Here is a 24,606-nt window from a genome sequence, read left to right on the forward strand (position 1 = left end):
TTTTTGTTTTTACTAGAATAAATAAATTGCTGCGATTGGCTGGCAACCAGTTTAGGGTGTCCCAGCACCCCCCGTGACCCTTGTGAGGAGCAAGCGGTTCAGAAAATGGATGGATGGATACATAATTTGAGGTTTTAATTCTTCAGGAATCAATTAAAAAAAATGTGTGTCAAAATGTAACAACAATAAATAAAATCAGCCTTATGGATACTCAGGACTGAGGTGTCTGGTTGATACAATTACAGTAAACCTGACCTGGCCTCCGTTTCTGCTTCTGTATGAACATGTATTAATATTGACCATGTAGCCAAGATGCTGTGGTGTACACTGTGTATCAGAGCGAACAAAATGAATTGATTTATTATATCAATAAATTTAAAATTAATCAACCACTATTTGAATTTACTGAGCAATCTGTCACGCCGCCACCAGAGTGGCGGGTCATGCTTTTATTTCACAGTCAGGTTCCTGTTTTATTTTGAAGTCATTAACCACCCTCTCACCTCAGGTCACTTGCCCTTCCTCCTGCACAGTAATCACCGGTCCACGCCCATGATTGTTTCCACCTGCTCCCAATCAACCCGGACATAAAAGCCACCTGCATTCTCCCCTCCGTTGCCGAAGTGTCACATCTCAGTGCATGGAAGCGTCCTCACAGTCCTTGTTCCACAGTCCTTGTTCGATGTCTTGCCTTGCTTTGTCTTGCGCCCTTAGTTTGCCCCTTGTTTTCCTCCCTAGCGGAGCGCCTTTAGTTGTCCCTGTTTTTGAGTGCCCTTGTTTATTCTCCAGTTTGGAGCTCTTTTTGTTCTGCCTTTTTTCCCTCCTTGAGAGGTGTTTTTTGGTTCATTGGATTAAAGCTGCAGCCTTGTTGGCCAACTTACACTCTGCGTCTGAGTCCTACCTCCTCGCATCGTGTCAGTACACTTCGGCCAGCATGGACCCAGCGGAGAAGTTGGAGGCTGCACTTCGACGACAGGCCGCCCGCCTGTCGCAGACAGAGGAGCTCCAGCAGGCGATGGTCACCCGGATGGGAGAGCTCGCTGGACAGGTGCAGGAGCTAATGAGCCACCTGCGACACTCCACGCCGGCCATCACGAAACCAGAGACCGCAGAACCACCGATCCCAACTCCAGCCTTGACCGGGGCGGGGTTGAGACTGGCTCCCCCGGAGCGATACTCGGGAGACCAAGGACAATGTCAGGCATTCCTGACCGAATGCGACTTACATTTTGAACTTTCGCCACAGGCTTTTCCCACCGACCGTTCCCGTGTGGCCTTCATGATTTCCCATCTGACTGGACGAGCCAGAGACTGGGCCACCACGGAATGGGCACGGCACTCCCCGACTTGCTCAACCGCAGCCGGGTTTAGCAGGGCACTTCGCCTCGTGTTCGATCCAACCAACATGGATCGGGAAAAGACTCGAGAGCTTAGCAACCTCAGACAAGGCCGAGAATCGGTGAATGATTACGCAATCCGATTCCGATCTCTAGCGGCCAAGAGTGGCTGGAATGACACAGCCCTTTTTGACCACTTTTTAAAGGGGCTTTCCACAGCCATGCAAGAACTCTTATTGCCAGTGGACTTACCTGGCGATTTGGACTCATTGATCTCGTTGGCCATCCGCACAGATCATCGACGGCGAGATCTTTTGCAGACCAGCGGACATCAACGGGGACACGGCTCCGGATTCTTCCGGCACCCAGAAGCAAGAGGCCCTCCGCGAGGTGCCCTTCCCCAGTCGCCCACCGCGGGAAGGCCCAGCGAGAGTGACGAGGAGCCGATGCAGCTGGACCGCGCCCGATTGTCTCACCACGAACGCCAGCGACGTCGTCAAGAGGGGCGATGCTACTACTGTGGAGAACAAGGCCATCTGGTGGTAGCTTGTCCCACCAAGAGAGGCTCTCCGGTGGGTACCGCGACTCACAAGCAAGGCAAAAACCGAAAACTCACGCAAGTCAAGATTTCCTGCAATGCCATTTCCACAGACCTACTAGCTCTCATTGACTCCGGAGCGGACGAGAGCCTCATGGATTGGGGTCTGGTGGAAATATTGCAGGCAGGCACGGAGCCACTTTCCACCCATATGAGGGCCAGGGCGCTCAATGGGAAAGACTTATTCCTCATCACACATGTCACAGAGCCTCTTGAGATCCATATTGGACAGCACCGAGAACTTCTTCGCTTCCATGTCTTCCGTTCCCCATCACACACACTGGTCCTGGGTCATCCCTGGTTGCAGTTGCACAACCCCCGCATCGACTGGCGATCGGGGCGAGTCCTGGACTGGGGAGATGATTGTGAACACCATGGGGTGGAGCGGCCAGCGGCAGAGGCACCTCCCGCTGCCATCCGACAGGTGTCTCTCGTGAATGACCAGGATTACCCGGACCTGAACACCGTTCCCACCTGCTATCATCCTCTCAGGGAGGTGTTCAGCAAGACCAAGGCCATGTCACTTCCCCCACATCGATCCTATGACTGTGCGATCGAGTTGATTCCTGGATCTACCATCCCCAAGGGGAGATTGTACTCTGTTTCGGGTCCCGAACGCAAGGCCCTAAACGAGTACATAGACACTTCCTTGAAAGCCGGACTTATTCGGCCCTCGTCATCGCCAGCTGGAGCCGGTTTTTTCTTTGTGGGCAAGAAGGATGGCTCATTACGCCCTTGCATTGACTACAGTCCCCTGAATGAAATCACAGTCAAGAATCGTTATCCTCTGCCCTTGATGTCCTCAGTATTCGACCAGCTCCAGCAAGCCAAGATATTCACCAAACTGGATCTCCGCAACGCCTATCATCTCGTCCGTATTCGTGCAGGGGATGAGTGGAAAACTGGCTTCAATACTCCCAGAGGCCACTATGAATACTTAGTCATGCCATTTGGCCTCACGAATGCGCCAGCTGTTTTCCAGGCCATGATCAATGACGTGCTCAAGGACTTCATCGACCAGTTCGTATATGTTTATTTGGACGACATATTGATTTACTCACCGGACTTGAAAACCCACCAGCACCATGTCACCCAAGTCTTGAAACGCCTGCTTGAACACCGGCTCTACGTGAAGGCTGAGAAGAGCCTTTTCCACGCCGATACCATCTCATTTCTGGGATTCGTCGTATCTCCTGGCAAAGTCGAGATGGAATCAGAGAAGGTCAGCGCGGTCAGGGACTGGCCCACACCTGAGTCCAGAAAGAAGGTGCAACAGTTCCTGGGATTCGCCAACTTTTACAGACGATTCATCCGCAACTTCAGCTCCATCGCAGCTCCACTCCATGCCTTGACCTCGCCACAGCAACGCTTCGTCTGGACTCCGGAGGCCAACGCCGCGTTCAACACACTCAAGAAACGTTTCACAGAGGCTCCGATACTCAGAGTTCCCGACCCTACCCGCCAGTTCGTGGTTGAGGTAGATGCCTCCAATCTGGGCGTCGGGGCCGTCCTATCCCAAAGGAGCCAGGAGGATGGAAAGGTGCACCCCTGCGCATTCTTGTCCAGGAAGCTCTCCAAGGCCGAGCGCAATTACAGCGTTGGAGATCGGGAACTACTGGCGGTCAAGGTCGCCCTAGAAGAGTGGAGGCACTGGCTGGAGGGCGCAGAACACCCCTTCATCATTTGGACAGATCACCGCAACCTGGAGTACCTGCGCCAAGCAAAAAGACTGAACCCCCGACAGGCCAGGTGGTCATTGTTTTTTAACAGATTTTCGTTTTCTCTGACCTACAGACCCGGAAGCAAGAATGTTAAAGCAGATGCCCTTTCACGTATTCATGACCCGGAATCCACAGCAACCGAACCTGAACCCATCCTGCCGAGAGACTGCATAGTAGGAGCCCTGTCCTGGCAGATTGAAGAGGAAGTCAAGGACGCCCTTCAAGACACGATCACCCCGAAAGAATGCCCACCACGACGGCTTTTCGTCCCGGAGGCCCTAAGAGCACAGGTGATCAACTGGGCACACACCTCTCGTCTGTCTTGTCACCCAGGTACTCGCAGGACCCTGTTCGCTGTCGCCCGAAGATTCTGGTGGCCTTCCATGGAAGCCTCGGTACAGGAATATGTAAGGGCCTGCCCAGTCTGTGCCCGAAATAAATCATCTAATCAACCTCGGATGGGCCTCCTTCAGCCACTACCGATCCCCTCAAGACCCTGGGCTGAAATATCAATGGACTTTGTCACTGGACTTCCCACATCACATGGTAAAACCACAATACTTACAGTTGTTGATCGCTTCTCAAAGATGGTCCGCTTTATTCCATTACCCAAGTTACCCTCCGCCAAGAAAACAGCAGAAATAATGATAGACCAAGTATTCAGAACCCATGGATTCCCGCGACACATTGTGTCCGACCGCGGGCCCCAGTTCGTCTCTCGTTTCTGGAAAGAGTTCTGCAGAGCCATAGGGGCCAAGGCGAACTTAACCTCGGGCTACCACCCGGAAGCCAATGGACAAGCCGAGAGGCTAAATCAACAGCTGGAGACCGGACTCCGGTGCTTGGTCTCCCAAAATCCGTCCACCTGGAGCAAGAACTTGGTTTGGGTTGAACTGGCTCATAACTCGTTACCCACCTCTGCCACAGGAATCACGCCGTTCAAATGTGTGCATGGTTACGACCCACCTTACTTCGCAGACCTGGAGGAGGAAGCCTCAGTTCCCTCGGTTCTCGCCATGGTCCGCCGGTGCCGCCGAATCTGGTCAGCGGCTCGACTGGCACTACAACGTCAAGGCGACAGGATGAAAAGAGCTGCTGACCGGAGGAGGAGGGCCGCACCCCAGTATCAACCAGGTCAAAAGGTATGGCTATCGACGAAGAACCTTCATCTAAATGTACCTTGTCCAAAGTTGGCCCCTAGATTCGTGGGGCCATTCCCGATCACCAAGACAGTAGGTCCAGCCGCCGTGCGCCTGCGCCTGCCTCGATCCCTCCGCACCCACCCTACCTTCCATGTGAGCCAGGTCAAGCCTGTTCAGGACAGTTCCCTGGTCCCGCCCGAGCCTGCGCCGCCCCCTCCGGAGATGGTGGAGGGGGGCCCAGTTTATAAGGTCAGAAAATTATTGGACGTCCGAAAGCGGGGCCGGGGGCACCAATACCTGGTTGACTGGGAGGGTTACGGGCCTGAAGAACGGCAATGGGTGCCCGCCCGGTTCATTGTAGACCCCTCCCTCATCGACGATTTTTATGATGAACACCCCGAGGTTCCTGGGCCGTCGAGAGCCGGCCGTTGAGGGGGGGGTACTGTCACGCCGCCACCAGAGTGGCGGGTCATGCTTTTATTTCACAGTCAGGTTCCTGTTTTATTTTGAAGTCATTAACCACCCTCTCACCTCAGGTCACTTGCCCTTCCTCCTGCACAGTAATCACCGGTCCACGCCCATGATTGTTTCCACCTGCTCCCAATCAACCCGGACATAAAAGCCACCTGCATTCTCCCCTCCGTTGCCGAAGTGTCACATCTCAGTGCATGGAAGCGTCCTCACAGTCCTTGTTCCACAGTCCTTGTTCGATGTCTTGCCTTGCTTTGTCTTGCGCCCTTAGTTTGCCCCTTGTTTTCCTCCCTAGCGGAGCGCCTTTAGTTGTCCCTGTTTTTGAGTGCCCTTGTTTATTCTCCAGTTTGGAGCTCTTTTTGTTCTGCCTTTTTTCCCTCCTTGAGAGGTGTTTTTTGGTTCATTGGATTAAAGCTGCAGCCTTGTTGGCCAACTTACACTCTGCGTCTGAGTCCTACCTCCTCGCATCGTGTCACAATCATTTGGCGCCATTATTTAACTTTAAATTGTCCAAATCCTCCAATTTCAGTCGCTCAGAAGTAGTTATATACAGTATTTATATATATAGATAATGTATAAAAAAAAATTAATAAATACTATGTATTTATTTTATTTACATTATCATAATAATGGAAACTAAAATAACAAATATAAAATAAACAGACATAAATTCAATAAAAAAATATATTAATTAATTAATTAATTAATGTATTTATTTATTTATTTATTTATTTTTTCATGGTTGATCATGGTATTGTAATGCTCAAACGCAAAATAAAATTTTGTCGAACTGATAGAATAATCTATTCTAAAAATATCCGCTAATGACAGCCCTACTGTGTATGCATTACAGTTCTGGGAGCGGTGTATTAACAAAAGTCATTTCTAGCAACCTTTTTTTTTTTTTTTTTTTCCCTTAATTTAACCTATAAACCTTTAACCAGGTAAAAATGTTGAAGAACTAATTCTCATTCATTAAAGTGACCTGGACAAGAAGCCCCATCAAGAACACATACAACAAAATACACAATCGTAAAAATAAAACAACAAATCTATTATCATTCACTTAGGAATCCTGACATTCTCAAAAGGCTTGATGGAAATATAAGATGGCTTGCCTACATAAATACCAACTAAATTATTTGTTTTGGATGGTCACGGTCACTCATAATACAGTCACTTTGTTTAAGAATAACGTATTTAAACCCAAACCAATACAATACATACATAAATAAATGTAAAAAAATAAGTTGAGTGCTGAAAGTTGAATTGTTTGTTGTGGAATTTTACAATATAATCAAACAATGCAGAAAAAACCGACAGGAAATCATGACAGGGGAGCTTTGGTCAAAGCAATCAACGCTGTTATGTTTAAACACGTAAGCGGGGTAACTTCCCCTAAGCATAATTTGAAAACACCTTAAGGGATCAGGACTAAACTGCTTTGCAGTATTAAGAAAAGCACTTATCAGTGAAGCTATTTGGGAAAAGGGAGCATTCAGATTGGACTCGAGGGCAATGTGGAAAAGGTCACGTTGTCTAATGGATCCATATTAACGCTGTTCCAGTGGGATGAATGCATGAGTGTAATTAAAATGTTGTAAACATATCCATTGTATGTGACTCAAACCAGTGGTGAATGACGAGTACTGCATGCTAAGATACTTACATGTGTCCATGCTGTTTTCGTCCTCGGGCAACTGAGCGCCTGGTTTGTCGTACGACTTGTCGATTGCCGCTCGGAAACTGTCGTTGCAGCCTCGGCTCCTGATGATGCGAGAGCGCGGCCTGTTGACGTTGATCGCACCGTTGCGTGTTGCTGCAGCGAGAGCCGTGTGGAGGCTTTCAAGGGAACTGGACTTTTTCAGGCCTAGCGAGGGTCCGACATTTTGTCCTGAAGAACCTGTGTTGGGGGGGGGGGGGGGGAAACCGGGTCAGAGAGGCGTGACAGGTAAGACATGGCAAACTCATGTTAAAAAAAAAAAAATGCTCAAATTGCTAATTTCTGTGTGTATATACTTGGGATGTAACGATAAGTGCAATATCGCGATATCGTGATATTAAAACTACCACAATATCGTCGTCGTCATGTTCACGATATTTAAATGCAACATCTATTACAAAAGTCAGGTTGATTTGTGCAGTTCTAGCACCCTCTCATGGCTAGTTTTTTTTTTTTTTTTAAGTGCAATTTTATTTTTATTAGGGATGTTTTGGCCCTTTTCTGTTTAAAATCTACACTAATTGTCAGATGAAGGGGAACATGCCTGTGAAACAAGTCAATTTGTGGAGGAACTCAATATGTGCGTATATTAACAGCATAACATACTAATAATAACAACATAATAATAATCAAACATAACATAACATAACATTGATGTTATGTACAAAGCACAATATTGTGCTAGTTTTTTTGTATGAGCTCTTTTTTTTTACGATATCGGGACCTTTTTTCAAATATCGCCAACCTCCCCACAATATCGTGATAATTATCGTATCGTGAGCTTCATATTGTGATAATATCGTTTTGTGACATTTGAATATCGTTACATCCCTAGTAAACACAGATCACCTAAATCGTGAACATTGAAGAATTCGACCTCTTCACACACCGCACACTTCATTTGTAGCATGAGATCCTCATCCATCTCGACACAATAACACAAACCATATGACTGACACAATTCTGTCAGGGATTTTAGCATGTTTAAATTTAGCTAAATGAGGTGTGACCCACTGCTGCTGGGTGACCCCAGTGGGTCTTTACGGAGTCTTACGCTGCCAAATGCATATTAAGCTGAGAAAACAAACCCCCATGTGTCTTAAAGAAAATAATTTGGTATCCTGTATGCAGTACATCCACTGAAATGTATGTTTTTTTTATGAAGGGTTGGTGCAATGCCAATATAGAAAAATGGGCTCAAGAGGAAGACGAAGGTCTTTCGGGTCACAACAGACTCCCCTCCTTCAGCTACATCTGCTAACAATGCAACCGAATGAAGTGTGAGTTATTTTTCTTCCATCCATTGCGCCTATAGATCTACTGTCTAAGAAGTCAAATAGGCTAAAAAGGTCAACTGTGAGCCACTGGGGTCTGGCTTCCAGACTGCTAAATGCACTGTCATGACTTTGAAACTCCATTTCATCTTGGGTTTCATCGATGCTAGTAAACATGTCCAATCCCAGGAGAACCGGGACCCAAATCCAAAAGCACTATTGAAAATAACTGAACAATCTATAATGCTGCATCAGATTAGCTTACATGTGCACCTTCGGGCAGGCTCACACAATAAAATACAATTTGTACTGTGTGGGCTGAACTCTCAGATTACAGGAATACATCACTGACTGCTTGTGCCAACCGTATGTGAACCACACTGGCTAAATACTCCAACATAATGCAAGTTTGTTGTATTTTATTTTATTTTTTTTAAATAATGTACAATTGTATATGAGACGGTCAAATTTTTTTCCAGAAATACCCTATTTTCATTTCCAAGCAGTCCTACAGATGAACTTAAGAGTAGACATTAATGAAAAATAAGTGATTAGTACACAACATGAATCATTATTAGCTAGCATGTTTTAAGCAGACTATTACCCAATGCATCTCGGGAAACTTTGAAAACTTGGTCTCAAAATTTTTCACCAAAAAGAGCTTGTTGCAACATGGCCCTGGCTGATCTCTTATACTCTACTGCCACGTGCTGGCCGTTTTTTTTTTTTTTTGAATAACTACCATTGCTTTAAGCCACCTCTTGATGTCACAAGCTGCATCAAAGCCCCCTGTATGCTCTTGCATAAAAATAAAAAACAAAAAAAAACACATAAAAAAAGTCTAAATGTTGGGTTTGAATGGGTTATCACAAAGATTTTAAATTGACAATGTAAAAAAATAAATGAAATAATAATAATAATAATAATAATAATAATAATAATAATAATAAATGCTATATGTGAAGCTAAATGGGTCAAAAAATTTAATTGGGATATTCATATTTTCTAATGCTATACACCACATGCCCATTGGTGATGCCCAAATGTACAATGTGTCTTTTTAAAAAAATGTATCGACAGTAATTGGATGAAGGGCCAACGTTACGTAATCATACGAGGGTAGCCTAAAAATATTGCAATTCAGGCTACTTTATGGAAAACTAAAAACAAACCAAAAAAAAATTATTTATGAAACCCCACCCCCATCCGCTCAAGCATTTTGCCTAAAGCCTGCAGAGAGCAGACTCATAGAAGCCAGAGTGCGTTTGACACAATAGGATTGCAATCTCGTACAGGATGCAACAGTTGAAGGGAACCAAAAAATGACATCTGCCATATTCGGAAACAGGGAATTATCCTCCCACTCTGTATTCGGCATCACGATCCACTTCACCATTGTTTCTCGCAAGTCTGGTGAATGGCAGCGAGTAGCAGAGACACAAAGACGATGGAAAAGCAAGGAGAGGGAGAGAGGGAGAGTTTGCCCGAAGACCACTGCCAGCTGCAACCTTCCTTTGTTTTCATCAGAAAAATCCCAAGCTCTCAAGGGAGAGTTTGACGGACAGCTCTCTGTATGCCGTTCTATTATGTGATTCCTATCTCCAGAGCCTCTCCGCTCTGCTCCTCGACGCCCTCTTATTCAGAGCCATAAAATACATATTCCCCCATTGCATACAGACAAGAGTTTGCCACTCCCCACACGCCTGCAGGAGAAATGAAAATCATCGCACTGAAACGCACACAAAGGAAGCTAATCTCAACAAATAGTGGCTGCACCTGAAATTGTGTCACGTCCAGAGGCAAAACTTGGTCGCCGTTCTGTGTTCCTTGGACATACTAAGTGGCAAGGGCTGTTAATTGGAGAAGATCCATTGCCATTAAGCGTTAAAGGGGAGCCATGGCAAACTCCATGAATAAATCAACAGCAGTTATTACAGGGACAGGAGCCCGTACTATAATTAGAGCAGCTAAAACTATGCAAGCCGGCTATTATTCACCATAGGCACTTGCATGTAAAGATCTGTGTACAGACAGGGGGCTCCATTAGGCATAATTTATTCAAAGAGCCAGGACGGTAAAAGGGTAATTATGGTAAAAATAGCCTCCAAGGTGGTCAGGAAAAGGCCATGGCCAGGTACCCCAAAGGAGGGAAGATATCCCTGGAGTCAGACGGGCTCATACGTCGCTGCCAGTTGGAGATCATTAGCATGACAGAGGAGGTCCTTCATACCCTCAACATGTGTCATAAAAAATATCTTAATTAAGGGGACTTCCAGGTAATATCTCAATAAGGGTTGCAGGATGTCTTTGCGATGAACCAAAATGAACCAAAACAGTGATCGCTGGACTAAAACCGTAAGTCTCACCTGGATCTTAAAAGTCAGACCTCAAGGTCTTCTATGGCCATATGAAAGGTTGTTCCAGTTATCTGGGTCAGTGTAGACTCTCACCGATTTGACTCACACTGTCAGTGATTTTAATTATTGTGACAATGAGACAATGTACGAGACAATGTGCAATTCCTGGAGAAATTGCGTGGGAATGCCGAAAGCATTCCCACGCAATTTCTCCAGAAATTGCACTTTGTCTCGTTACAAATAAGTTTGGTTTCGATTCACATGGCATCAGTCAACTCATGGGCCAAAATCGAGTGAGGGGCTGGCAACTGCCCATGGCTGATCTACAGATCACTAAAGCCGTTCATCCGATGAACCAGTAATCTGTCGTTTATGTGTTTTAACGTGTCAATTCACTTCAGTAACAAGCGACAAACAAGTGATAAACTCAGCCTAAAATGAATCAATTGCAATTAGCCAGATGCTCCTAACTAAGCAATTGACACCTTATTGCAAGGGCTACTCACCACCAGTGCCCTCAACACCCGACCTGTGCTATGAGTATTTTTTTTTTCTTGTTACAATATTAGCGGTCACTATTCAACACTACATTGACCATTGTGCACAAACCGTAGGAAAAGGCCAACCACGGTTCGTAATGAGTTAGTAATGGGAAACGAGGAGGGGGTCACTTGTGTAATCTCTTTTATCGACCCGTGGAAACATAATGGCCCATTGTAATAATTGAATAAAAGTCCTGGCACATATGCTTACCTCCACTGGTTCTTGCACTGCTGTTAATCTCACCAGCTACTGTTAAAGAGCACAAATAAGCATGAGCGCTATCATGCAACATGCAAAGCAAAGAGAAGAAGGGACAAGAAAGTATAAGAAAGGAAGCGGTGTAATTTGAGAATGGGGTTTAAAAGAAGAGGATATTACATTCCATGCATGAGACTGTCAGTCATGAGGCTTACAAAGCACAGATATTCCTGCAAACTGATTTTTATTTTTTTCTTTCTTTGCCCAATCTCATTCTCCATCTAAATGGAACAGGAACATGGGGTGTCTGATCAATTTAGCATATTTCAACAATGAGGCTCTTCAAAGACAAGAAATCCATCTGCTGCTGTGATATGGGAGCACCTGGAATACGGTTTTAAAGGAGAAACAGAAATCCCCACGGCCAAGGATGTGAGAGCTTGTCGTTGAGCATGTTAAGCATTTAGTCAGGGTAGCGTTGAAGCAGCGAAGCCTCATTAATGAGCAAATGAACTTTGGAGAAGAAAGTTCTGAATCTCCAACATTCTTTGGAAGACAAACCAGTTTATAAAAGTAAAAGTACATATATTGACGTAAGGTCCGTAAATGACGGACTTTGTTGACGAATGATATAGCATTGATCAAAGTACATTTTCGGCCGTCAATGTAATCATCAATAACCTGGTCAGTAACGTCGGGGAACTACAGATAATGATGATAAGGTTTTCCTCCATTTGTAAATTCCCCAGTTTAGTTTAGTGCTCAGTTCCTTTGTTTTACATCAGGCACTTTGTTAGACAGCTAAGGGTGATATTTTACGTCAGGCAGGTAACTGAACAGCTAAAAAGAGCAAGTACTGAGTCCTGTGGCCGTTGGCGGCAGTATTCCCGGCAATTATATGTGACAACATTAGTGAGGAAAAGAATAGTAACATAACAAAATGACAAAATGTTATTTAGCATGACGGAAGCGTGGTTAAGATAATGTTGATGAATCAACGGATTCGGTTCGGTTTGAAATATTGACGGATTGACAATGACGGACGGACGTCAAAGAAAGAAACTCATTGATGTACCCACCTCTGAATACACCAAATACAGTCACTGAAAAAGTATTTATGATTGGCTTGAGGTCAGGGCTTGCAAGTGCTTCCAAAGCAAATGCACCCAACCATGCATGGCTGATATAATAACATTAGAAGTACTGAATAACCAGAAAAATGCATCAAGGCTTATTCAAAGATTGTCCGATAAGTGAAATAACTCGGTTCCTTTTCGGAGCTAATCAAATAAACAAGTAAATGCTGACATCGCTTTGGAACAATCGAGAGGCTTTTTTGATATCGTCCCGAGATAAGATGTGCATTTGCGGCGATGAGCCATCTCATCTCCCCGTCCACTCGGCTCACTTCCTGTCCTCAGACAATCAGATTACATTTGCAACCGAGACTGAAAAATCGAGAGGATAATGTCTTTATGCTAAGTCGGCAGGGAAACAAACCAAAATATCAAATTGCAGTCCACTTCAAACAAAAACCTTTGCATGGGACTGTGTTATCTGACAAAAGGAAGACAATCAGTAGAAGGCAACCGGAGATTGTTGACCGAGACTTAGTTTGAGTTAGGATTTGCTTCAACTCTTGAGAATCGGTGAGGAATGGAGTCCACAAATAAGATTAAATCAGTGATCCGAGAGAGGGCAACTACTTAACATACACTACAAACTTTCTAATGGCAGACAGACAATGCTTTTTGGGTGTTTTTTTTTTTTTTTAATCCTTGCAAACAAAACGTCATAAATTCATTTGTCATTTCAGGGAATTCTGCACGTGTCATACAAAACAAAACAAAAAAGCATTTACCCAGATCCATGCTCTTGGACTTGCGCGACTTGATGATCTCCAACTGAGCAGCGTTCTCATACTGCTTGGTGCGCTTTTCTGACATACTCTGACGGGCGAAACCCTCCCTTTGAAACGAACCGTCCGGGTCGGCATCGGGACTCAATGAGCTGCAAAAGATGAGAAAGTGACGTTAGGTCGGTGGTGTAAAAGTGTGTGGATCATTGTGTGAATAGAATTAATCACATTCAAAAATACACAGCCAATCCATTCCGCTATTACAATTAGTGTTGTCGCTATTGAACATTTTTAGAATCAATTAATCGGATTAATTTAAATTTTGCATTAAAGTGCATTGCAAAAAGCATTTTTGCCCTGATGACTGTTTATTAACCAATGATCTGTAGTTATTTTGTACTTCGTATCCGTATAGTGATTGAAAAAAGGGGGATTGATGTACTATGTTACCGGTTCGGTTATTGTTTTCTAAAGTAAAAACAGTTGTTTGCAAATATCTTATTTTCATTAAACACAGAAAAAAAAAAAGTAGTTGTAATAGTAGATTAAGTCATTCAGTCCCAGCCATTTTCACAGAAGCAACCCTTCACTCCCAGCTGTTTACTGGAATTTGCAAGGCCCACAGAATATTGTGTTCTATTGCTATAAAAACATGGAACCTACCAAAAGAAAGATTAAAGTCTCTTCTTTCATCAGGAAAAAAAAAAGTATACTTCCATCTTTTTTTCCGTTTTGCAGCAATTAGCATTAGAATATATCTATGTTTCATCATTATCCACAAATCTAATTAGAATTGTGAGTGTTTGAGCTTTTTTCCCAACATTGCCCTGGTTGATCTCTTTTGCTCTGCTGCCACCTGCTGGCCGTTTGTATAATGACTACCATTTCTTCAACCGTTCTTTGCAGTTGAGAGGCTGCATCAAAGCCTTCTGTATGCGCTACATAAAAAAAAACAAAAAAAAAACGTATAAATACGTCTTTGAGAGACTTAAAACATTTAAAATATAACGTATTTATACGTTTTTGGGAGCAAATGAGTTAATTTTGACAGCTCTAATTACAATGAGGATCCCAGTCAAGGGCAGCTCGATGCCTTGCTGGATTGGTTAAGTTTAGTTCTGTGTGACACCTGACGTGAGGATGCTCTGGGCTCAGGATCACTCAGTAACACCACCACCCACCCCCCACGTCTGTCTGAGTCCAGGCTTTCCATGACCATTTACCTTTGAGATGCTCTATCTCTGTCTGGATCTTAATTGAAAATCGGAAGGGAGTGGGAGGCGGAGCTTGTGTGAGGGGGCAATGGTATTTGCATGACAATAAGGGTGAACACCTTGCCATTCAAGTAGATAGATGCGGCGCTAATGAAGTCTTCTAAACGACGCGAGCATGAAAACGTTTTTTCCTTTCCATTTGAAAAATAGAACCGACTGTCAAAGACCCGCTGGCACTTGTCTGCATGTAAACAATTGCGATTTGGTTTGTGGATACCATTCAACACACGAAATGCTTCATGTGTCACCAAGAGGCCGGTGTTAATATGTCACTTTGCTGTCAGCCGTACTCGGCACTCCCGTCTACGCTGCCATACAGGGGCCACCTTCCGCTGACACAGGAAAGCGAGAAAGTGGAGCAGGAAGAAAGGAATGACAGCACAGATGTATTATTCATTCGTTCATCATCACTCACGTTTCCCCTCACATAACTCACACCATACAACATACTTTTTTTTTTCTTTTTTTTTTGGTCTCAAAAAAGTATATCTTTCTTGAATGAGACAGTTCGGACAGCACGGAATCTTTCTTTCACTCACTCTAGCTGTTGTGATAAATGACTACACAGGGCGTCAAAACATAAACAAAAGCGGAAAGCAGCTTGGCATGTTCAGTGACAGTGGTATACTTCAACTCAAGTGAAATTAACTCCTTCACTCCCAAAAACGTATTTATACGTTTTTATTTTTTGATTTATTATTATTATTATTTTTTATGCAAAAGCCTACAGAAGGCTTTGGGTGCAGCTTCCGACATGAAGAGGTGGCTTAAAACAATGGTAGTTACTGCAAAAAAAATGGCCAGCAGGTGGCGGCAGAGTGGGATCAGCCAGGGCTATGTTGCAACAAGCACTATTTGATAAGTGTTTTCACCTGGAATGTGAATATCAATGAAATCTGAAATATGCATTCTAATGCTAATTGCTATGAAACGGAAACCGACACAAATATATTTTTTTCCTGATGAAAGAGAAGACTGTTTCTTTTTGTAGGTTCCATGTTTTACAGTTAATACAGTTTAATACAGTATAACAGCTGGGAGCAAAGGGGGTTGCTTCAGTGAAAATGGCTGGGAGTGAATGAGTTAAATTTAGACTTAATTTAGGAATTTTTCACACATATTACGGCTGGGTGGTATTTTATTTCATTATTATTATTTTTTACAATATAACAAGTATATTAGCGATGTTCAATACCACTAACACTTACAAAAACATACAATTTACCCCAAAAAATACACATTTTTAAGAAAGACCTATATATCCCAATATAGCATTTTTTCATAAACGTGCATGAAATTCATTACTATTTCCCATTTTTTAATTTCGAGAGAAATGATACTAGTATCGCTACTCGCCAACCAATCAAAACACCAGTTGAGGATGTGAACGATAAGTTGGTGTATAAAAAGAAAGAATTATGGTTAGTAGAGTTTAGAACGACAAGATAGCTTATATTCTGGGGTGGCTTTATGATATTTGGACTATGACGCAATGTATTTAAATCCCTCATATCACAGTAGCAGTATATGGATCATTGATGGACCCAACACTGTTTATTATAAAAACACATAAAATATGTATTCTTAATTATGATTTACTATTATCTACAATTTAGCACATCTATCATGGAAAGCGTTAATGATGATAGTTGGTTGCACCACATATTATTTTCAACTTAAATCAAAGTAATGAGGCTAACAATTTCGCGAGATAAACAAAACAACATAGCGAGCCACACAAGTAACTTGATCATGAAAATATGTATTTGTTGGACATTTTCCAGGTCACACCAGATGATGTCCAAATATGACCACTACACACCAGTTGCTAAAAACTAAATTTTTTTATTTTTATTTTTATTTTTTTACATAGTTATGAGACAGCACAGACATGAATTTCAAAATAAAATTTCGTTTCGGTTGCACCACATGATAATTCAAAAATGGGCGTCATCGGACACGCTTATTCGCACGTTAACATTTTTATTCTGATTACACTGAACACTGAAAATAGGGTATTGAAATATTAATAAGGTAAAATTTCTATATCATTTCTAAGTTGAAAAAGGGAGGTTGCCATCGATCTGTTAAGTATAGACAATTATTGGCATACATGTATTATATTGCTGCTCGCAACTAATCAAATTGTGCATGTTATGAAATATTTATCTCACTGGTTTATTATAAACCACAATTTTCCAACTACATTATGTCGAGCAGAGCATATGCCGCAAGGGAATTAAAGTTGACACCGCAATTTATTTGCAGTTGCAATTCCAATTTTATGGAACATACATTGTGATGGAAAGTGAATTCAATTTTTGTATCTGCATCTTTACCCAAATATTCACCAAAATGAAATGGCTTCTTCCTTGGCTCACGTGACAACCATATTTTGGACTTATACAAATTATATCATATTTTTTGTCAATGCCTGTGGCCTTTCCCTCCAAAATGAGCCCGAACCCACGTGGATAAAATGTTCCCTCATCTCTCCGACTTTTAAGCGCCGCTTAAAAGTGATTTCCAGCATTGCGAGCAGATGCTTCCGTATACGCTAAGCGTCCTGATGTCATCTAAAATTAACCAGCGCTGCGCATTGCTCACAGGCAATGCTTTGGAGTGCATTTTAAATCAACCTTCCCAGTTTCTCCGTCTTCTCCTGGCAGGGAGTTAAATGTGTCAAAGCATACCCGCAGTGGTATTAAAAATGCTAAAAGCGCTTCTTGGTTTTAAATAGTAGCCGACTATCTTCTCCGCTCGGTTCGTGTTCACGCAATAAAAAATTCACAGCTGATGCTGAATCCAGATTTTGATATGGTTATTATTAGGTATTTTATATGAGATAGATATGGCTGACATAACTTTTTGTGTTAGCCGTGGGTGCTTTGATTCCTACACTGCCCCACTCTCATATGGTGTTCCACAGGGTTCCATTTTGGGGCCACTGCTATTTTCATTGTATTTGCTGCCCCTGGATTCCATCTCAACTCATTTGCTCCCAAATGCGTATAAATACGTTCTATTTTAAATGTTTCAAGTGTCCCAAAGACGTATTTATACGTTTTTATGTTTTGTTTTGTTTTTAATGCTAGAGCATGCAGGAGGCTTTGATGCAGCCTCTGAATTGCAGAGAACGGGTGAAACCATGGTAGTAATTACACAAACGCCCAGCAGGTGGCAGCAGAGTATAAGAGTTCATCCAGGGCCATGTTGAAAACAATTCTAAACAGATTTGTGAAAAATGATGAAACTTGACGATATTCTAATGCTAATTGCTGCAAAACTGAAACAGACAGAAATATCCATCCATCCATCCATTTTCTTGACCGCTTATTCCTCACAAGGGTCGCGGGGGGTGCTGGCGCCTATCTCAGCTGACTCTGGGCAGTAGGCGGGGGACACCCTGGACTGGTTGCCAGCCAATCGCAGCAGACAGAAATATATTTTTATATTTTTTAATCTTTCTTTTGGTCGGTTCCATGTTTTTATAGCTATAGAACACAATATTCTTTCAGACACCGGATGACATGTACCTTTCCGTCTACTCTTCATCTGCAGAGTTCAACAGCGACTAGATTATTCAGGCAAATGAAAATTTCAGTTTGTATGTTTGCTGTACAGAATTATTCATGCTGATATTCACCTGCAAAGGAGGGCAGAGACATGGAGTCCCCCCCCCCCCACGCCCCGCATGGCGCGCCTCATGAAACATATGCAAGGTGAGGAGAAAAGAGGGAGCATGTATGACATGCTTGTAGCAACGGCGCACCGCGGAGACGCGGTAAATATTCATGAAGCTAGAGGGGACCATTAGCATTTCAGGGAAAACACGCAGGCGCATGTAATTCTTAGTTATACACTATTCCTGATGGCCGAGTCTATTAGCCGATCAAGCGAAGAAGCAGACTGCTCGCAATATTAGCCGGAAAAGTTTGTTCATGTCTATATGGACCCTTTCCACTTTATATGTTAATGTGCAATATTGTTTACCAGCCGATGTTTATCTAAACACCTGTGAGACTGAGGTCATCTGTGCAACAGAGCATATATATATATATATATATATATATATATATATATATATATATATATATATATATATATATATATATATATATATATATATATATATATATATATATATATATATATATATATACACACACACACACACAGTTTGTTTATATTAAGGATGATGTTTGTTTATATTAACGACAAGTACTGATACCAGGTATTGATACTGGCCTTATTTCAAGGTGTTGGGTACTTGCAACGGTTGCGCAACCACATATTTTGAATGGGACTTTTTCTGGACAATCAATTATTTGTTGACACCAATCTGATTGGCCAGATCGGGATTGGACGAGTTGTAGTATTTCATGCAAAATAAGTGATTGGCCGTAATGTCTTAATTTGCACTGATTGATCAGCGAGGTTATTGGTCAGCTCTAGAGATGTAACGATATCCAAACATGATGATTCGATATCACGATATGAAGGATCGATACGATAATTATCACGATATTGTGGGGAGGTTGGCGATACAAAAAAAAAATGTCATAATGTAAAAAAATGGGCTCATACTAAAAGAAAAAAAAAAACAATATTGTGCTTTTGTACAATGCAGCAATGAAAAATATATTATAAATATTATATATAAAAAATAGGAACTTAATTGCTAATGCAAGCATACATCGAGTTCCTCCACATATTCAATGAATTTTTTTTTATTCAATTAAATTTTTTATTTCATTCCTTAAATAAAGAGAAATGAAAAGGGACAGAAAGAAATATTGACTCACTTCACACGCAAATTACATTCCCCTTTATCTGACCATTAGCGTGGATTTTAAACGTAGAAGGGCCAAAATGTCCCTAACGAAAATTAAATTGCACAAAAAAACTAGCCACCAAAGGGTGATAGAACTGCAGGGAAATCAACTTGACTGTTTTTTTTTTTTTTTTTTTTTTTTAACAGATGTGCTTCTTTTAAACATTGTGACATGACAACAACAATATATTGTGGCAGTTTTAATATCGCAATATCACGATATTGCAATTATTGTCACATCCGTAGTCAGCTCCACGAAATAAGACATTTAATGTTTATCAACATTTTTGAAGATTTTTTTTTTTCCCCCCGTACATTTCAATTTCCGTCAATTATATGTGGGTTTTCGCTATTCGTGGGATGGGCCAGTTCCTATCCCCTTATGATCAACTTGGTGATTGGTTATCTTTTTTTTTTTTTTTTTAGAAATAGAAAATAGAATAGAAAATTGCCATTATGTTCATGCAGTTTTAATGAAATATGTTATATTGGGATTGGGATATAGTAGTATTGGTCTTTCTTATAAATCATTGGTTTAATAGAAATGAAAAAAGTAGCAGATGTATCGGTACTTGGTATCGATGACTACTCAAGAATTGAGTACTCATACTGTCTGAAAAAGTGGTATCAATGGAAAAATGTGGTCCCATTTTAAGATTTCATATACATATCTGAAGTTGTCATTTATTTTGACAGGTCATAAAATACTAAACAAATAAACATTGAAATAGTTGCATGTTGTTATTTACTGAACTTAAAACTAAGCTTGTGTTTCCAACACCACCCAACATTCCATTCCAGGGAGAAAAAAAAAATGTTCATTCTATTCTTTATCCAGATGAATCTACTAAGCCACTTCATCAGTCTCCTCAGTCGACTTTTTTTTTTTTTTGTACATCACGCAGACAAGGACTTTCCTGTTTGGCTTTTGTTACAAAGTGTGGCAAGGAAGTAGATGCCGTAAAGGGAATTAATGTAACAACGCACACCAACACGCCAATGAAGGAATCGTTTATAACCATGATTTATCCAGTGGAAGCTAAAGGAGGACATCTTGTGGATCCCATTTCTGGATAATTCACACAGCTAACTTGAAAGTACGAAAGATGCCCTGTTTAAGGACTACAATTCCTTGCAAGGCCTGTAGAGGGAGCCACTCTGGCTGTTTGATTTTTGATTATTAGTAATAGTTCCAATAACAAGTCTTGCTCGGAGCACATCTGGCGCTTACTTGCGCATGCTAACACTGTGTGCGTGTGGTTGCACGTAAACGGAAGAAGGCGAACGGCCGCATTTGAGCAGCTGTGAGCGTCTGAGTGAAAGGAAACGTGTTGGCTGCCTTGTGTTCACGTTTGTGACTTTGACGAGATGAATTATTCACCATAACCCTTGGGCAGTGGCACGCAGCGCACCTCTGCCCTGCGTGCAGGTCCGCAAGTCATGCATAAGTGTGTGCTCGCTTCTGTGAGAGCAGGTACGGGCGGGGAGGATGCTCGAGCGCGTACAATAATGCACTATGACAAACTTCTGCCGCATGGAAAGCTGAATAAATCTACTGAGAAATAGACTAAGAGGAACATTGAAAAAGAAGAATAAAATGTATGAAGACTGGAATGGATGATTAGACCTTTCAATATAAAGACCAGCAATACCTGGTGCATTTATTTCAACAACAAAACGGCGTCGTAACCTACGGAATTACTACAGTTTGAGCACACATTTGCTTTATCCTTTGACAAGGTCATAAATCTCAACTTTGAATCTTCCCGAGGATACGTTGGCGCTAAAATCACTTGGGTGACAGGAACCACAGCGGGTGGCAGACCTGTAATGGTCCCCCGGCTTTATCTATTATTTATTACAAATACCCGCAAATGTCATCTAGCTGCATTGGAGTCTTCCCAAGAGGTCCATTATTAAGAGAAAAAGGCAATGATGTCATGACATTAAGATTGTAACACTTAATAAATGTCCAGTCAGACTTCTGTGATGTCATTCATTTTGCTCAATGGCAAAAATATGGAGATTTTTATGATATGATGATTTAGTAATAATCCATATAATATCAGTCTGTTACTTGTTAAAAAAAGTTGGTGATTAATTAGGTAATCGATTACTTCTTCGTTAATCCATTATTTTCGACAGCTGTATTATTTCCTAGTTCGTACTCGTAAACAGCTGGAAGAACGACTGACTGTTGCTTACCATTCATTCTGACTGGGCAGCTCATGGATCCACGGCAACGGGTTCTCCCCGACAAATCCCAGGTCATCGTGAGAGCTTGAAGACGATTGGTCCGAGAAGTGGACGGGAAGCAGCGGCGGCCTGTCATCTTCGATCAACACAATGTCATCCTGTGGCATGTTCACAGTGGGAGAGAGCTGGTATTTACCTATGGCAGAGGGCAAGAAGCAGAATGGATCAAGTCAGTGAGTCCTCTTGACTCAAGAAACATTTTAGGACTTTTTAACTCATTTGCTCCCAAAGACGTATAAACACGTTCCATTTTGAATATTGCCATGGTCCCACAAACGTATTTATACGTTTTTTATTATTATTATTTTTTACGCTAGAGCATTCAGAAGGCTTTGATGCAGTCTCTGACCTGAAGAGGTCACTTAAAGCAATGGTATTTGTTACAAAAAAAACGGCCAGCAGCGGTGGGTGCAGAGTATAAGAGATCAACCAGGGCTATGTTGCAACAAGCTATTTTCAACAGGTTTGTGAATATCTAATGCTAATTGCTGTATAATGTAAACAGACACAAATAGACTTTTCCTGATGAAAGAAGAGACATTAGTTTTTCTTTTAGTAGGTTCCATGTTTTTATAGCAATAGAACACAATATTCTGTGTCAGTCAAAATCCAGTGAAACAGCCGGCAGCAAAGGGGGTTGCTTCAGTGAAAATGGCTGGAAGTGAACGACTTAAAAATAAATTAATGATAGATCAAGTAGTCGGCAAAAACCTGAAACGAACCTAAACCAAAATCTAAATGTCACTGGAGCTTGCCAAAGTTGAAAATATGAGTCATTGTTGCCATTCTCCTCCAATATTCTCAGAGGACAAAGACGTGCGGTGGAAGAGCTTTTCTGATTTGTATTCAGTCCTGCATGACCTTCCCTGCAGCAGACTTCTTTGAATTGCCCCTTTACATCTCCTCAGCAGTCAAAGTCAATAGGAAATGTGCTGCATTGCTTGACACTCAATAGCAAGAGCGGGAGAAGAAGGGTTGTTCAGTCCCATGAGACGTCCCAATGAGGACCGAGGTGGAGGATTCTTTCCGCACATCCATCAGGCCGTCGTCTCAGGAAAGGGACGTGAAAAGAAGTTTCCAAGTTCGAAGGCAAAGTCGAGAGCAGAGTTCAAGTACACATCTGATTGATGCATATGTGAATGGATTTTCATTATCAGAGACATTTTAAAATGGCTGAAGAACAACTTGGTGTAGTTGCAAACAATGTTCGCCCTGCTAAAAACCTCAAAGTGATTCAAACAGGTATTTAATTTCACAGAGTGCCAACTCATGACAGCTGCATGTTGTGCAAGTAATTTTGAGCAGCAATTATTGCAACCATGAGGTGGATAATTCAGTTGCGTTTGTTGCTGGAACCAAATAAATTAATAACGGGAAAATAGAGATACAAAACAGCTGTGCAGAGGAGGCAATTGACTCATGGCGATTTTGACTCAAATGAACCTTTTACTCAACTTAACAGAATCGTACATTGCATGTCTCGTGATATGGGACTAATTTAAGTTTCCACAAGACGCAATTGTTATATTTTAAACATGTTTGGGAATGAAAATGTGTGACAACTGATTCTTGTGTAAGGAATTGGGGGTATTTAGATAGCACATATAAACACATTAAAATGTCCGCCGATATTGTACAAGTGAAATGAAGGCAATTTCTCACTCGGGCAGCTTGACAGGGAGCCCCGGGTAATTGAATTCATGGCCACTGTAAATCGGTATGGGGAACACCAGTCACAAACTTCAGGCAATTGCTGAAACGGAACGTTCTGGGTGAGTGGGTTCAGTTTTGCTGGCCGTTAATAACTTACTGGACTTGATGTAATGACGACAATGTTTAAAATGGTAATATCACGGTTTACATCCATCAGAAAAAAAAGAATATTATATTATATAAATATGTGGACAGTAGGTATCTACATAAGTTTACAATAGTGCTGATCTGAATGACTGTCTATGCTACTAATGTGTCTTTATGAATGTTATGACTGTGTTTTGGGTGCTATTTTTAGATTGGGTTATGGGTCAGTGTGTTATGATGTTGATGTTGTCAGTTGCTTATGCAGTTACTATGTCCCTTATGATAATGTATGACAATGATGTATTATCAATGCTTAGTTTGTCTAGTCTTATGCATTTACTATGTACCTTGTTATGATGATAATGCATTAGCCATGCTTAGTTTGTCTATTGTTATGCAGTTACTATGCCCCTTGTTATAATGATGATGATGTATTAGCCATGCTTAGTTTGTCTACTTATGCAGTTACTATGTACCTTGTTATGATGATTATGTATTAGCCATGTTTAGTTTGTCTATTCTTATGCAGTTACTATGTCCCTTGTTATGATGATAATGTATTAGCCATGTTTAGTTTGTCTATTCTTATGCAGTTACTATGTACCTTGTTATGATGACAATGTATGATAATTAGCCATGCTTAGTTTGTCTAGTCTTATGCAGTTACTATGCCCCTTTTTATGATAACATATGATGTTGATGACGATGTATTAGCCATGACTAGATTGTCTAGTCTTATGCAGTTACTATGCCCCTTATGATGATAAAGTGGTGTCAGGTGTCATGCAGTTCTTTGTGCCTATATTAGTTATCCTTAGTTGGTCTAGTCCCTCCTATTTTATCATATAGGCCTTTATTTTGTCATATAGAATTGCACTAACTAACTCTGCACCTCTCGTGGCAATCAACGCATTTTAGAAACCTAAAATGCCTTAAGCTGCTTATAAACCATCGGAAAAATACAATTGCATACTATGCAGATTTTTGACAAAATACAATATGTCCCTTAAGGGGCTGTGGCAATGATTTGTAGAGTTTGTTGAGGCAGGACTTGCCATTTTACAAGTGTCACGACAGGTCATGGCCACGGAGTTCAACTGTGGCACTGTGACACTCGATGCAGGAAATAGTGATCATTCTAACTTTCTGAAGTGATATGGAGGCGGAAAGGTGACTTATTAGCACTTTCAGCCATGTTTGCAGGAAGTGAGGTGCTAATG

At 41.9% G+C, this 24,606-nt stretch overlaps 1 protein-coding gene across 3 annotated transcripts in view; it reads right to left on the bottom strand.

Annotated features, from left to right (window-relative positions):
* Window positions 1-24,606, bottom strand: part of LOC144009223 (partitioning defective 3 homolog) — a 270,024-nt gene that overhangs the window by 104,738 nt on the left and 140,680 nt on the right. For 2 of the 3 annotated variants that reach the window (XM_077508824.1, XM_077508826.1), the window contains 4 exons: window positions 21,536-21,722; window positions 13,226-13,374; window positions 11,377-11,415; window positions 6,939-7,172 (listed from right to left, as the gene is read on the bottom strand). In XM_077508824.1, coding sequence (XP_077364950.1) covers window positions 6,939-7,172; window positions 11,377-11,415; window positions 13,226-13,374; window positions 21,536-21,722 — 609 coding nt within the window. The remainder of the gene's footprint in view (window positions 1-6,938; window positions 7,173-11,376; window positions 11,416-13,225; window positions 13,375-21,535; window positions 21,723-24,606) is intronic. The other variant, XM_077508825.1, reaches the window with a different exon arrangement.

The sequence above is a fragment of the Festucalex cinctus genome, chromosome 20, assembly GCF_051991245.1.
Source record: "Festucalex cinctus isolate MCC-2025b chromosome 20, RoL_Fcin_1.0, whole genome shotgun sequence".
In the NCBI taxonomy this organism is placed as follows: Eukaryota; Metazoa; Chordata; class Actinopteri; order Syngnathiformes; family Syngnathidae; genus Festucalex; species Festucalex cinctus.